At 44.0% G+C, this 16,089-nt stretch overlaps 1 protein-coding gene across 1 annotated transcript in view; it reads right to left on the bottom strand.

Moving 5' to 3' along the window:
* Positions 1-9,203: 9,203 nt before the first annotated feature.
* Positions 9,204-16,089, bottom strand: part of LOC142312910 (uncharacterized) — a 186,098-nt gene continuing 179,212 nt past the window's right edge. The window contains exon 17 of the mRNA XM_075351898.1: positions 9,204-12,220. Coding sequence (XP_075208013.1) covers positions 11,626-12,220 — 595 coding nt within the window. The 3' untranslated portion in view covers positions 9,204-11,625. The remainder of the gene's footprint in view (positions 12,221-16,089) is intronic.

The raw sequence follows: 16,089 nt of genomic DNA, 5'->3' as shown, positions 1-16,089 counted from the left end.
ACAGCTGTGTAGCAGAAAGACCAAACACAGAGTAAAACAGCCCTGATTCACATCGCAAACTCGATTTTACCAGTGATGCTCGAGGAGGGCCGAACGCCTAAGGAGAAAAACCAGCACACCAGAAAACTTCATCCACTACAAATTCATGTTAAAAACCTACAACTCTGCCCTTCACCTCATCAAACAGACCTACTTCACCACCCTGATCTCCTCACTATACAACAATCCAAAAAAGCTCTTCGACACCTTTCACGCCCTCCTCAGTCCCAAAGCACAGAGAAATTAGAAAACATCCGCTGAGAGATCAGCTCCCAGCCACCAAGCGTCGTGATTCCCATCCCTCCCCACATGCCATCCAGCTCACTTTCCACATTTGACCCAGTCACAGAGGAAGAAGTCTCCAGGCTCCTCTCTTCTTCTCATCCTACCACTTTCACTACTGATCCCTTCCCCTCACACCTCCAGTCTCTCCGGTCGTCACTACTCACCTAACTAAAATCTTCAATCTCTCTCTTCTGGTATCTTCCCTTCCTCCTTCAAACACTCTATCATTACTCCATTATTAAAAAACCTTCTCTTGACCCAACTTGCGCAAGCAACTACAGACCAGTCTCCAATCTCCCCTTCATTTCCAAACTCTTGGAGCGCCTGGTCTATTCCCGCCTCACCCGCTACCTCTCCTCTCGCTCTCTTCTAGATCATTTACAGTCTGACTTCTGCCCCCTACACTCAACAGAAACTGCCCCGTCAAAGTGACCAATGACCTACTGACAGCAAAACGTAATGGTGACCCTCGACACTGTTGACCACCATCTCCTTCTCTCTATGCTCCAGTCGGCCTAAAGGACACCACACTCTCCTGGCTCTGTTCCTTTCTTTCTGGCCGCTCATTCAGCGTTTCATTTGCTGGCTCTACATCTTCTCCTCTTCCTCTCACTGTTGGGGTCCCTTAAGGTTCAGTCCTCAGCCCTTTTCTTTTCTCCCTCTACTCTGCCCCAATTGGACAGATCATCAGTAGATTTAGCTTCCACTACCATCTTTATGCTGATGACTCACAACTATATACCTCATCCCCTGACCCTGACCCCAACCCCGGCGTACTACAGAACACCAGTAACTATCTGACTGCAATTTGCAACATCATGTCTGCTCTCTATCTGAAACTTACCTTTCCAAAACTGAACTTCTTCTATTCCTTCCGTCTTCTAACCTCCCTAAACCTGATATCTCCCTCTCAGTGTGTGGCACCACGATAACTCCCAGGCAGCAGGCTTGCTGTCTGGGTGTTATATTTGACAATGATCTCTCCTTCACCTCCTATATACAATCTCTTTCCCGCTCCTGTCGCTTGCACCTCAAGAACATCTTTAAAATCCGCCCCTTTCTCACAATGGAAACGACAAAAACTCTCACCGTGGCCCTGATCCACTCGCGCCTTGACTACTGTAACTCTCTATTAATTGGTCTCCCCCTAACTAGACTTTCTCCTCTACAATCCATCCTTAATTCAGCAGCCAGGGTCACCTCTCTGGCTAACTGCTACTCGGATGCTTCTGCTTTGTGCCAGTTATTGCACTGGCTGCCCATATATCACAGCATCCAATTCAAATTGCTTGTTCTCACCCACAAAGCTCTCCACAGTGCGGCACCCCCTACATCTCCACCCTCATCTCTGTCTATCACGCCTGTTTTCTATGCTCTGCAAATTACTTTCAACTAACATCCACAATAATCCAAACTTTCCACTCCCGGATCCAAGACTTCTCCTGAGCTGCACCAATCCTCTGGAACGCTCTACCCCAAGAAACTAAGATGAATCACAACTTACTCAGCTTCAGACGCACCCTAAAAACGCATCTTTTTATGGCGGCCTATCACACTCCCTACCCGAACTAAATTCACATAGAGTCCCTCCACGACCTCTCCGAACATAACTCCAAGACAAACTCCACCGCACTCAAAAGCATCTCAAGGTTCCCCCATTTCCTTGAGATGGCTGGATTGTCATTGTACATAAGGACTTGTACCTTGTCCCCCCATCTCATTGTAGATTGTAAGCTCTCACGAGCAGGGTTGTCTTTTATACTACTCTAATTATTGTCTTTTCTATAACTGTTACTTGTTTGTATATGAACCTTCTGAATTGTAAAGTGCTGCGGAATATGTTGGCGCTATAGAAATAAAGATTAATTATTATTATATCTATAGCACCTGCCGACTGCCAGATCCACATTTCCAGACTGGGGAAACTGGTCCAGGAGGTCGGAGAATGAGGGAGGAAGAGAGGATTTATATGTTAATTGATTTAATTGATCCTCCTGGATCTCTCTGCTGCATTCGACACTGTGGATCACCAGCTCCTACTCACTTCTTTCCTGGTTCTCCTCTTACCTCTCTGACCACTCATACACTGTATCCTTTGCCGGCTCCTCTTCCTCTCCTCTTCCCCTTACAGTCGGGGTTTCTCAGGGTTCAGTCCTAGGTGCCCTCCTGTTCTCTCTATACACAGCCCCTATTGGACAAACAATCAGCAGATTTGGTTCCCAGTACCATCTCTATGCTGATGACACCCAACTGTACACATCTTCTCCTGACATCACCCCTGCACTATTACAAAATACTACCGATTGTCTCTCCGCTGTCTCCAACATCATGTCCTCCTTCTATCTAAAATTGAACCTGTCAAAAACTGAACTTCTGTTTCCTCCCTCTCCTAACCTTCCGAAACCCAATATTACCATTTCTGTGTGTGGCTCTACCATTACGCCCCAGCAGCACGCCCGCTGTCTTGGGGTTATATTCGACTCCGATCTTTCCTTCACTCCCCACATTCGTTCACTTGCTCGTTCTTGTCACTTCCACCTCAAAAACATCTCAAGAATTTGACCTTTTCTTACCGTTGACTCTGCAAAAACTCTTAGGGGCACTTTGCACACTACGACATCGCAGGTGCAATGTCGGTGGGATCAAATTGAAAGTGACGCACATCCGGCATCGCAGGTGATATCGTAGTGTGTAAATCCTAGATGATACGATTAACGAGCGCAAAAGCGTCGTAATCGTATCATCGGTGTAGCGTCGGCGAATTCCATAATTACGCTGACGTGACGGTCCGATGTTGTTCCTCGCTCCTGCGGCAGCACACATCGCTGTGTGTGAAGTCGCAGGAGCGAGGAACATCTCCTACCTGCGTCACCGGGGCTCCCGTAGGATATGCGGAAGGAAGGAGGTGGGAGGGATGTTTACATCCCGCTCATCTCCGCCCCTCCGCTCCTATTGGCCGCCTGCCGCGTGACGTCGCAGTGACGCCAGACGACCCGCCCCCTTAACAAGGAGGCGGTTCGCCGGGCAGAGAGACGTCGCACGCCAGGTGAGTACATGGGAAGATGCCGTAGCGATAATGTTCGCTACGGCAGATATCACAATGATATCGCAGCTGCGACGGGGGCGGGGACTATCGCGCTCGGCATTGCAGCATCGGCTTGCAATGTCGCAGCGTGCAAAGTACCCCTTACTGTTGCTCTCATTCATTCTCGCCTGGATTATTGTAACTCTTTACTAATTGGTCTCCCTGTTACTAAACTCTCCCCTCTCCAATCCATTCTGAATTCCGCAGCCAGGATCATTTTCCTCTGCAACCGCTTCACTGATGCCTCTGCTCTTTGCCAGTCATTGCACTGGTTGCCTATCCATTACAGAATCCAATATAAACTTATCACTCTCACTTACAAAGCTCTCCACGGTTCCGCACCACCCTACATCTCCTCCCTCATCTCTGTCTATCACCCCACCCGTGCCCTCCGCTCTGCTAATGACTTAAGACTGACATCCTCAACAATTCGAACCTCCCACTCCCGTCTTCAAGATTTCTCACGAGCTGCGCCTATGCTCTGGAACACACTACCAAGAGAAATCCGATTAATTCCTAACATCCACACTTTAAGCGGGCCCTAAAAACGCATTTCTTTAGGCTAGCCTATCACCTCACTGCCCTGATCTAATCTAGTCCCTTTCTGCCCTTCAAAAAATTTACTTCCAGTTCTCGTCCCCTGTACCTGTATAAATTCTCACCAACGGGTTCATGCAGCTGCTTTTGAATACCCTATTAAATCGATGGCTGGACCATATATGACAAGCTTTTCTCCTCCCCATTCACATTTTGTGTCTCCCCTATTTCCTCATAGACTGTAAGCTTACGAGCAGGGTCCTCACTCCTCCTGGTGTCTTAATTTTGTTATTTTGTATTGTCTCATATTGTCTGTACATGTCCCCTCTTAATTGTAAAGTGCTGCGGAATATGTGGGCGCTATAGAAATAAAACTTTATTATTATTATTATGTTAGAGGGTGGGGAGGGTCATACCATATTGTAGGGGGTGGTAGGGTGGTACCATATGTGGAGGGGGGGGCACTGTGGGAACATTATACTGTGTATAGGAGCAGAGAAAGGGCCAGAGTACTGTGTGAGCAATACATGTTTACTTACCTCCGGTCTTTCCTAGTTGGTTTGTATGTATCAAAGGAAAAGGAAGATAATATGATTCCGAGGCAACAAAATTGCACTAAAATAGTCTCAGTGGTGAAGGGGTTAATGCCCCCTGCGCCCAGCAATGGGGAATCTCCACATACCTCCACCTGCAGAACCGTACACTTGATATATGGTAGATGCTAGATGCTAGAATGTATGGGCTCCTTCCAGGTATGACGTCACTTCTGTCAAGTGATAGAGGCGTTCTGTGCTTACAGGACCTGTGATGATGTCACATGGAGGGGAGGAGTCAGGGGGTCACATGATCAGCTTCTCATATTGGATGACTGAACAGTCAATCAACACACAGACAGCTCAGCACGCCCCAGTACTAGATTGGACAACTGAGCTGTCACTCACCAAACTGACACCTCAGCACAGCCCAGATTCTATAGTGTAGCAAACTATTGCATTGTGACAGTACTCCCTCTTCTAGGGAGGTCACTGGACCCCAGGTTTCCAGTGAAACCTACAATGGAAGGCCCTGACCAATAAATCACCCTTCAAAGAGCAAGCTGGAATCCAATCAGACTGAGGAAAAAAATCGCAGCATGCTGCGATTGCAAGGGTATATCGCACAAAACTCACCAATGCAAGTCTATGGGTGCGAGAAAAAAATGTATGTCACACGGACAGCACACAGACCATTCTAGTGACATCCGTTTTTATCATGTAGCAGAGAACACTGTAAATGGTCCTGTAAATGACTAACAGCTGCTGAGAAAAAAACGGATTGCACACGGACAGCAGACATGGATGGATGACAAGTGAGAAAAACATAGTCCTATTCTCCAACATGAGAATCAGACCGATTTTTCATACGCAAGTGTGACTCCAGCCTATGGCTGATATCTGCACCCTGAGAGTACAGGTATATAGTCCAAGGTCAAACCCTTTTTGAAGGATTTCTAGGATAGACCCTACCAGGACCTCATCACCAGGCTGACCTCCGTGAAAAGACAGGCACTTTCTCCAGGTCTTACCATAAAGTTTAGTTTTAACCGGTTTTCTACTTCTAAGGCCTTTCACACGTCAATGAAAAACTCACATTTTTCACTGAAGTGTTGAAGGTGCGCATGGCCCCCGTGTGCAGTGATTTAGGAGGAAGTTTATACTCACCTGTCCACACCGCTGCTGTCCGTGGGGCTGATATCTCTGGTACTGCAATCACACTTACTTCCCGGTCCGCGGTGCATTGAATATGCAATGAGCATAATAAAACTACGATCTCTTGGGCTAAAATGAAGTTATCAGGATTTTTTTTTCCCCTTCCTCCCAGATCTTCCTCAGGACTGCTGGGATCATCATTATGGGAGGACAGGTATAAACCAGGTCGAAATCCCAGGCAATCTGGAACGCATCTACCACATTAAGCCAGTCCTTGGGATTTAAGGAACCGAACCTTCCTACCTTCGTTCTGACAGTTTGCCAAAAGGTCTATTCCTTGAAGGCCACATAGGTCCACTCTCTGTTGAAAGACTCTCTAATTTACAGCCCACTCCCCCTGCTTCATAAAAATGCGGCTCAAGAAGTCGGCCCTGACATTTTTCTTCCTTTTTATGGTTTTTATGTACAGAACAGACAATGATAACAAGTACTCTTCTGCCAACTTGAAGATTTCCACTGACATCAGAGATTTCGATTTTGTTCTCCACTGATGGTCAACTTACGCAACCAATGTCTGATTGTCGGAAAGGATATGGACATGCCGATTCTGGAAAATTGAAAAAAAAATGCTTCACCACATATTTCACCATGAGACTTTTTTTAAGTTGGAGGAATTGTTTCTCTCTTGCGATGACCAAATCTCTTAGGCTATGCCGTCCTGCAGATGAGCAGCCTCTCACACTTGCTTCTGCGGTTACTATCTCTGTGGCCTGAATTACCCACGGAACACCTTTTGATCAGTTTTCCACCCTTAACCAGCATGAAATAGCCTCACAACTGAAGATAGATCTAATCTTCCTTCTAAATTCCTTTTTACCCTGCTTTCACCTAAAAGCACCTCTGGCTGTAGTCATCTGGTGTGGAATTAAGCCCACGGAACTGCTGGGATGCATGAAGTTAGGGACCCTAATAAAGACATTGCTTTTCGTAGAGACAGAGGATTAGTTATGGCTTCAGAAACTAGGTATACAATTTTGTATTTTTTTCATGGTAAACGCCTGTGTCCCTGAATCTAAAAGGAGACCTAAAAAGGGCTGGGTTTTCAAAGGGGCTAAACTTGATTTTTTTAAGATTTATCAGCCACCCTAAACCCATCAGGGTGGCCCTGATCCTTACCAAGAGAGAGCTGTACTGTGCCGCTGAACTGGCTACTACCAGAAAATCATCCAGATATGGTATAACCACTAAAGTAAAAACTCGTAGGACCATGGACAGAGCAAAGGGGAAGCTCCCTGAACTGGAAATGCCTGACTTGGTTGTTTATGTGTAAGGCCACTCTCAGATATTTCTGATGTACTATATAGATCAGGAGATGGTAATTTGGATTCTTCACATCCAACATGCTCATATAACAGCCCAGAAAAAGGAGTTTCATAGCTGATCTTATCGACTCCATTAAAAAAAAAACAAAAAAACGGGAATCTTTTCAGTTTCTTCAAATTGATGATGGTCCTGAAGGAGATGTCAAGTTTCATTATCAAGAAGAGGGGGGATTACTTCTGCTGGATCTTCTGTGAGCATCTGCTTCTGTATCAGATTGAGGACTTCTGTTTCCAGAGCCGCTTGCTCTTCCAGTGACCTACTGAGGGGAGTTTAGACAAACGACTGTGGAGGAACTATTAGAAATTCCAGTTTCAGGCCTGACTTTATTTATCCATAATCTATTTATCCATAATCTAAGCACAGCAAGAGATCTTCACCAAGGCAGGAAAGAAGAGGAAGAGTTTGTCTCTTACACGTGGAACAGCGTCACTGGGTTGACTTTTCCCTTTTCAGGCGGGACCATCAAACATGAACCCTCTGTTCTTGATCTTTTTGTCAACCCACTTCTTATCACTGGAAGGTCTTCTTCAGACATATCTTCTCTTATGGAAGGATCTCTCACTAGATTGAGTACGATTTAGTTTTAGATTGAATGACCCCTGGCCCCTCTTCTAGCATGCCCCACGCATGCCCAGTCCTGAACAACATGGTGGCCTGCAGCACCAGGATGCCGCCGTCACCTTCCTGCTCATCAGCCACATCCCCCACTGGACCCACAGCAGCGCTTCCAGACCCACCGACTCACACAGAGGAACAGCACAGACGTCAATCCTGGGCCAAGCTATAGTCTTTCTTAGCCGCGCTTCTTCTTTGTAGGTTTTCTTCAAGGACAGGAAACCAACGGATGCAGGGGAGAGGTGCCATGCTTTTATACAGTAGGTTCCTGTCCTCGTGGGGCGGATCCCTCCCTCAAGAATTTTGGGAATTTCCCAAAAAATTAGAAAGCCACCCCTGCAGCAGGGAATGTGGGAATTTTAGATTCTGGTGTTCCATGGCAAGATCATGAACCATCTAGGTCAGATTCACCAACTGATTAGAGAGTTTAAGAACTGGATCCGTTTTTGGGAAAAAAAATATGGCTAATTGTAATGTGACTCTAGTCACTACACAGACAAGCTGTTAGGCAAGGGGGTCAGATACCAAGAGAGAGCATCATGAACTAAGGGAATAGACAATGCCATAGTCAGCTCATGGTCCAGGATCAGAAAACCAGGAGGATAACGGATAAAAGCAAAGGGAGATGGCAAATGGATGGTATGAGGAGGTTCAGGGTATGGCAGCAACAGATCAGAAAACAGCGCCCAGATAAACAAAGCCAACATGCACCAATGAGCAAAATATTACAACTTATGGATCTGTGAGTAACTGCTCAGGTAAGTAGCTGGGCAATGATAGAGTACATGAAACACCTGATTAAGCCCAGCACCTGTTAGTCTTAGGTTGGACAGCTGAGCTGTCAATCAACACACTGAGAGCTCAACCCACCCAGCACTAGATTGGACAACTGAGCGGTCACGCACTAATTTGACAGCTCAGCACATCCCAGATTCCATAGTGCATCAGACTGGCACTATTGCGTTGTGAAAAGTGAATTTGAATTTCCAGGATGTCCCTCCGGAGAGCACCATAGGAGTTAATCCCTATATCATACCTTTTTCCACCATTTTCCTCCTGGGATCTATCACTTTTACTTTGGGCTTTAGCAAAATCCCCAGTTTGAACCCCTATCAGAAATGAGATTAAAGTTTTTATCCTGGAAAACATTGTTCAGAGTGGCCATTTCATCAGCAAGAAGGGTCAGTGAGCCCACGAGTGAGGGGGTATGGGAGGAAGCGGTGGCGTACATATTGAGGATTTGGAAAGTAGTTATACCCGTCACCCCTCAGGCCTGTTTGTTTCACTGTATAGAAGCCCCTACGGAAACTGACAGAGCAAGTGCTCACATTCCAGGTGTAATACACATAGTATTGCTTGTAGTTAAGAAATGCTACTTAGGAATTGGCTGATAAGACAGACTCCGAGAAATACAGAAATAGTTGATACCCTAAAAGCAATAATGATGTACGACAAACTGGATTCGGAGAAACATAAGGAGAAGTCCACTAAAAGATTCTTCAAAAAGTGGAGAACATTTATTGAGCAAAGCTTCACAAAAACGGAAATCACCCAATTAATTAAAGCATTTGAACACACGTCTTGGTATTTGGTGGAAGACACTGCAGAGACACTAGGGACACTGAAGATGGGGAGCATCCAAAGGACCAACTGAAGGGAACAAATAGGTTAGGTTGTTAAGTTAAAGATAATTATTGTTAAGATAATTCTATGGAAATTAAATTGTTGTGACAATGAAAAAGAAAATGTAACAGAAGCATTGTGCAATCCGGAGACATTTTATGCAATGTAACAACATGTTCTCTTGTTGATGATATGTGCTTGCTGACATCAAATAAAATATGTTTAAAAAAAAAAAAAAAAAAAGAAGGGTCACTGAGATTCAGGCTTTGTCCTGTAGAAAGCCCTATCTCCGAGACTTGGGGGACTATCTAGTTTTTCGCACCATGCCAGGTTTCTTCCCAGAGGCTTTTCTCATCTACCAATTTGAACCTGGAGATTGTGCCTCCTTCTTTTTCTCAGGACAAATTAGAAAAATGCCTCTCCCAACTTACGCCTATTGGATGATAAAAGGGCAGTACTATCTCACCTATGTCGGTCTTCAGAATTCAGAAAGGATGTGCATAAGAATAAGGGCCAAAAAGCCAGGAAAGTTTCTCTATTCAGCGGGTTGTTGAATTCTATAATCCTTTGCTACAAGTTGGAAGGTTTTCAATCCCTTATTGTTCCGGTACATTCTACACGCTCTACAGTAGCTTCTTAGACAGAATCCAACCATGTCTTCTAGATTAAATATGCAAAGCTGCAACGTGGTCAACACCACCCACCTTTATTAAAAAGTATAGACTAGACATGAAAGACAACACAGTTAGCTCAGCCTTTGGCAAGAATATTAGGATATGTTCACACATTCAGTATTTGGTCAGTATTTTACTTCAGCATTTGTAAGCCAAAACCAGGAGTGGGTAAGAAATGCAGAAGTGGTGCCCGTGTATCTATTAGGCTAGTTTCACACATCCGGTTTGAGCAGTGCGGCTCAATCCGGCTGTGAAACCTATGCAACGGATGCGGCGAAAACACCGCATCCTTTGCATAAGTTTTTACATGCGGCCCGTCCGTTTTTTTCCGGTTGCGGCATGCTACTGAGCATGCGCAGTGGAAGAAACCGCATGCGGCGGCCGGATGCGTTTTTTTTCCGCATCGTGCCACATCCGGCGTCCATAGGCATGCTTTGAAAAATGCGCCGCAGCGGCCGGATGCGGTGCGATGCGGTTTTTTTGCCGGAGCAAAAAACGTTGCAGGCAACGTTTCATCCGGCCGCGGCATCGGCTAAATCTGCCGCATGCGGCAAAAACCGGACCGAACGCAAGCCCATGCGGCACAATATGGCACTAATGTAAGTCTATGCAAAAAAAAAACGCAACCGGCGGCAAAAAAAACGGTTGTGGTTTTTCTGCAGAGCGCCGTATTGTGCCGCAGAGCAAAAACCGGATGTGTGAAAGTAGCCTTACACTTTTCCTCTGATTGTTCCATTCCTAATTTTGGCTTACAAATACTGATGTAAAATACTGATCAAATACTGACGATGTCCTTAGAGAACGCTGCTAGTTAGTTTTTCCCTCTTTTTTTTTCATTGCTTAATAAATCGATTACTGTTCTGCCTACAGGCCCTAGGAAACAAAAATGTAAATCTTTATACATATGATCCATTTAACACCAAAGCTATTGTCACAGATGTATAACAAAGGGGATCCCAAATATCAGATTAATTTGAAGGACACCTAGATAGTGAATATGTAAGTATATAACAATGAAGTATTCAGTACACATGGAATATTCTTTTTATTTGCTTTTCCAATAACAGATGTCTATTAGTAGATGCTTATATTTTCATTTTAATGTAAGTTCTAAATTGCTTTCTCTTCTACTTGTCATTATTTTCACTGTCTATGTTATGGGTATTCACATACAGTTTGATAAAATAAATGGTTCATTGCTGTGTGAGTTTTTCTAGGTGGTCAAACAAATATTATTTTTAAATGGAATCTGAGAGCAGCATGATGTAGAGTAGAAACCCTGATTCCAGCGATGCATCAATTACTAGACTGCTTGCTGTATATTCAATAAAATCACTTTTTTTGTCCAAAGATTACTACTAGGTGTCTCATGCCATATTGTCCTCCTTCTCTGTGTAACTACACTCCCACCACAGCTCTCTGTCAATGGACAGTGTACATGGAAAGCTGCTAATTAGTGTTGTGGGATTGGTTATACAGAGCTCAGCATTCAGAACACTACTACATCTGCAGTTGGAAAATAATGATTTTATCAATACTGATGCTTTTCTCAGATTACATAAACAGCTGGTGGTAGATTCCCTTTAAATAAAACATTTCTCACCTTCTAAGTAAGATTATGGCTTTTTCCTTTTTAAGATTTTTGATATTCAAGAAAATACGATTTTTGAGTAAAACATTTCCTGGATTCTGAAAACTAAAAGGGATTCTCCTCTGAATAACTTTTCTGGTGTATAACAAGCTGTGATTTACGTGCAAAACATTTCCCACATACTGAACATGAAAATCCCTTCTGACCTGTATGAGTTCTCTGATGTGCAACAAGACTTGATTTATGTGCCCAACATTTCCCACATTCTGAACATGAATATGGCTTCTCCCCTGTGTGAATTCTCTGGTGTACAACAAGATGTGATTTCTGGTTAAAACATTTTCCACATTCTGAACATGAAAAAGGCTTCTCACCTGTGTGAGTTCTCTGATGTATAATAAGATTTGTATTATCTGAATAACATTTCCCACATTCTGAACATAAATACGGCTTCTCTCCTGTGTGAAATCTCTGGTGTTTAACAAGATTTGATTTATCCACAAAACATTTTCCACAGTCAAAACATGAATATGGCTTCTCCCCCTTGTGAACTGTCTCATGTCTAACAAGCTCTGATTTCTGGCTGAAATATTTTCCACACTCTGAACATGAATATTGTTTCTCCTCTGTGTGAATTCTCTCATGTCTAACAAGCTCTAATTTTGCGCTGAAATATTTCCCACATTGTGTACAACAAAATCTTTTCTCCTCCTCTGGGTGACGTTTCTGATGTGCAACAAAAGACGTTTTAAAGGAAAAACTTTTTCCATATTGTGATCTTGAAAATGGCTTATTCACTGTAAGAGCAGCTTGATTTTTAATGTCTTTTTTGTGACTTTTATTTTCCTTAATAATCTGTAAAGAACCAGCAGATAGGACCCATTTAACAGGAACAGATGATGGATCTTTGCTGGGAAGGGTTGATGGGATATCAGGAGTAATGGCATTCACTTCAGTTATATCTTGTGTGATATCAATAACATCGGATTTAAAATTTGGAGTTGTAAGTTTTCCCTCTGATTTCCTGGTACAGTCTCCTGCCAAGAATAAACATTATTACTTTTGAATAAAATATTCTTAAAAATATATTTTTAAAATATCTCTAAAATATCCATAGAAATTCCAAGTTATGTGGAAAAATTCAATTATTTACTAAGACAAAAAAAGTTCAGAATCTAAAGGTAGATCTCCTAGCAGGAACCAGTAGAGAATGATGTTCGGTTGTGTTTGTTCATTCTTCCTCTCAATTATTGTGATAATAGGCTACCAAAGAAATACTATGTAGGCCAGAATGATACCAATAAAAATGTATACTCCAACTGCAAAAAAAAAAGTCTCCACTTACAGCTGTCATTTGTCAAGGGAAAAAATAACAATAAAAAAGAAGAAAAAAAATAAAATTCCATTACCTTTCTTGGGTTTATGGGTCTATTATTTATATTTTATTATACAACCCCTGGCAAAAATTATGGACTCGCCTGGCTCTGAGGATGTTCATTCAGTTGTTTACTTTTGATTAAAAAAAAAGCAGATCACAGACATGGCACAAAACTAAAGTCATTTCAAATGGCAACTTTCTGGGTTTAATAAACACTAAAAAAAATCATGAAAACATAATGTGCTAGCCAAGTAACGGTTACTTTTAAAGACCAAACATGGGGAAAAATTATGAAATCACTCAGTTCTGAGGAAAAAATTATGGAATCACCCTGCAAATTTTCATTCCCAAAACTAACACTTGCATCAAATAAGATCTGCTTGTTAGTCTGCATCTAAAAAGGAGTGATCACACCTTGGAGAGCTGTTACACCAAGTAGACTGATATGAATCATGGCTCCAACACGAGAGATGTCAATTGAAACAAAGGAGAGGATTATCAAACTCTTAAAAGAGGGTAAATCAATGTTGCACAAGATGTTGGTTGTTCACAGTCAGCTGTGTCTAAAATCTGGACCAAATACAAACAACATGGGAAGGTTGTGTTACGAATCGGTGCCGCCATAGCCGCATGCAGCCTGCTGCGGTTCCAGTTGCGCCCAGGCACCGGCTGCCATTTTTGGACGTGCCTCGGGTCGTCCAGCTGGCTGCTTCCTCCTCCACATCTAAGTGTGGAGATGCGGCTAGTGCGCATGTGCGTGCCGTTTTACCCCAGCCAGAGCCAAAGTCCAGTGTTTTGCCTAGTGAGCATGCTCAGCCTGACTGTGCCATTCCTGAGGCTGAGTCCTCAGTTCAGGCTACTGAGCATGCTCCTACACTTAGTGCGAAAAGCCTCTTTGCACAGGTACTTGGACATCGTGCCATGTCTAAGTCCTGTGTTGTGCCTACTGAGCATGCTCGGGCAGATAGTCTGATTTCTGAGACTGCTGTTCAGGCTACTGAGCATGCTCAGGCACTTAGTGCATCAGAGGCTAGGCCCAGTAAGGACCTCACAGGGCATGTCCGTGAGGTGGCAGGCTCTGATAGGCCGACACATCAGGTGTGCTGATGATGTGGTCACTCAGGACTGGCTCACAGAGGCCTGCCCCTATGACACAGCACCTCACAATTGGTCATCAGACGATGACTGGTGAGGTGTTTGGGGCGTGGCAGCCATGAGGTCATCAGTGACGTGGTGGTTCCAGATAGACCGCTGGTGATGTCGCTGATGACGTGGCACTCTGCTATTGGACCCTGGAGGTGCCATTGTGGTCCACTCTGGGTTTGGGGTGGACCCAGGTTAAAAGGGGCTGGAGACAACATGGAGGTGCGCAGTCTTCACATTTGCTCAGACCTAGCACACCTCCATGTGTAAAGCCCATTGCGGCAACAGCCTGTGTAGATTGGAAGCGGTAGGTAGGGTTAGGCGTCCGGTGCTTGTCACACCAAGACACCCATGGCTCAGCACGCTAGGGTCAGGCGCCGGGCTTCCACTTCCTACAGTCTTGTCCTGCTAGTGCAGCCCAATTGAGTCAACTGGGCTGCGGCTGCTGCGCCACCTGTTACCCTCTTTGGCTTCCCAGTCAATTTTATCGGTGTGACCACCTGGCCTGACGTGTCCTTCACACATGTGGCCAGTCGAGAGGGGACCAGAAACGCTAATCGGGGGACCGCTCGGTCTGACGTGTCCTACACACGTGGTCGAAAGGGCGCTTTTGCAGCGGTCTTCCGGTCAACGCTACCTGGTTACAACCCGGCCTGACGTGTTCCCTGCACACGTGATCGGTATAGCGCCAGGTACACCGAAACGCTAACTGGATTGTCGTCCGGTCTGACGTGTCTCTACACACGTGACCGGTTCCCAGGTCTCCTGGGTTATCTCAGAGCCACCCAGCTCTGTATTCTCCGCCTAACCTTCGGGTTGCCAGCAGCTCCTTTGTCATCTGGAGCACGGTGGGCCCCGACTGATGATTGGGATATTTACCACCTTATCCTGATCTGCCAGTCCCCCGTAACAGGTTGTTAAAGGCAAACATATTGGTAGACCAAGGAAGGCATCAAAGTGTCGAGACAGGAAACTTAAAGCAATATGTCTCCAAAACAGGAAATGCACAACAACAAAAAATGAGGAACGAATGGGAGGAAACTGGAGTCAATGTCTGTGACCGAACTGTAAGAAACTGCCCAAAAGAAATGGGATTTACATACAGAAAGCTAAACAATAAAAAGATGACTGCCTGAAGAGAACATATAAATTTCCACAGTCATTGATGATATGGGGCTGCATGTCAGGTAAAGGCACTGGGGAGATGGCTGTCATTACATCTTCAATAAATGCCCAAGTTTACATTGAAATTTTGGACACTTTTCTTATCCCATCAATTGAAAGGATGTTTGGGGATGATGTAATCATTTATCAAGATGATAATGCATCCTGCCATAGAGCAAAAACTGTGAAAATATTCCTTGAAAGAAGACACATAAGATCAATGATATGGCCTGCAAATAATCCGGATCTCCATCCAATTGAAAATCTTTGGTGGAAGTTGAAGAAAATGGTCCATGACAAGGCTCCAACCTGCAAAGCTGATCTGGCAACAGCAATCAGAGAAAGTTGGAGTCAGATTGATGATGAGTACTGTTTGTCACTCATTAAGTCCATGCCTCAGAGACTGCAAGCTGTTATAAAAGCCAGAGGCGGTGCAACAAAATACTAGTGATGTATTGGAGTGTTCTTTTGTTTGTTTGTTTTTCATGATTCCATAATTTTTTCCTCATAATTGAGTGATTCCATTTTTTTCCCCCTGTTTGGTCTTGAAAAGTAACCGTTACTGGCTAGCACATTATGTTTTCATGATTTTTTTTAGTGTTTCTTAAAGCCAGAAAGTTGCCATTTGAAATTACTTTAGTTTTGTGCCATGTCTGTGATCTGCTTTTTTTAAACAAAAGTAAACAATTGAATGAACATCCTCAGAGCCAGGTGATTCCATCATTTTTGCCAGGGGTTGTATAATGGAAAGATTGAAGAAGGAAAAAAAAAAATAAAATTTACACTTGTCTCTTGCTGCACAATGAATTAATCATAACAACAATGCCCATTATACGGATTATATTTTTCATCATATGATTTTCTAAGTTGTTCTTAAATTCTAT

This window comes from Anomaloglossus baeobatrachus, chromosome 5 (genome assembly GCF_048569485.1).
Source record: "Anomaloglossus baeobatrachus isolate aAnoBae1 chromosome 5, aAnoBae1.hap1, whole genome shotgun sequence".
Lineage (NCBI taxonomy): Eukaryota > Metazoa > Chordata > Amphibia > Anura > Aromobatidae > Anomaloglossus > Anomaloglossus baeobatrachus.
The sequence above is the reverse complement of the archived record's forward strand: the minus strand, read 5'-3'. Positions and strand labels throughout refer to the sequence as shown.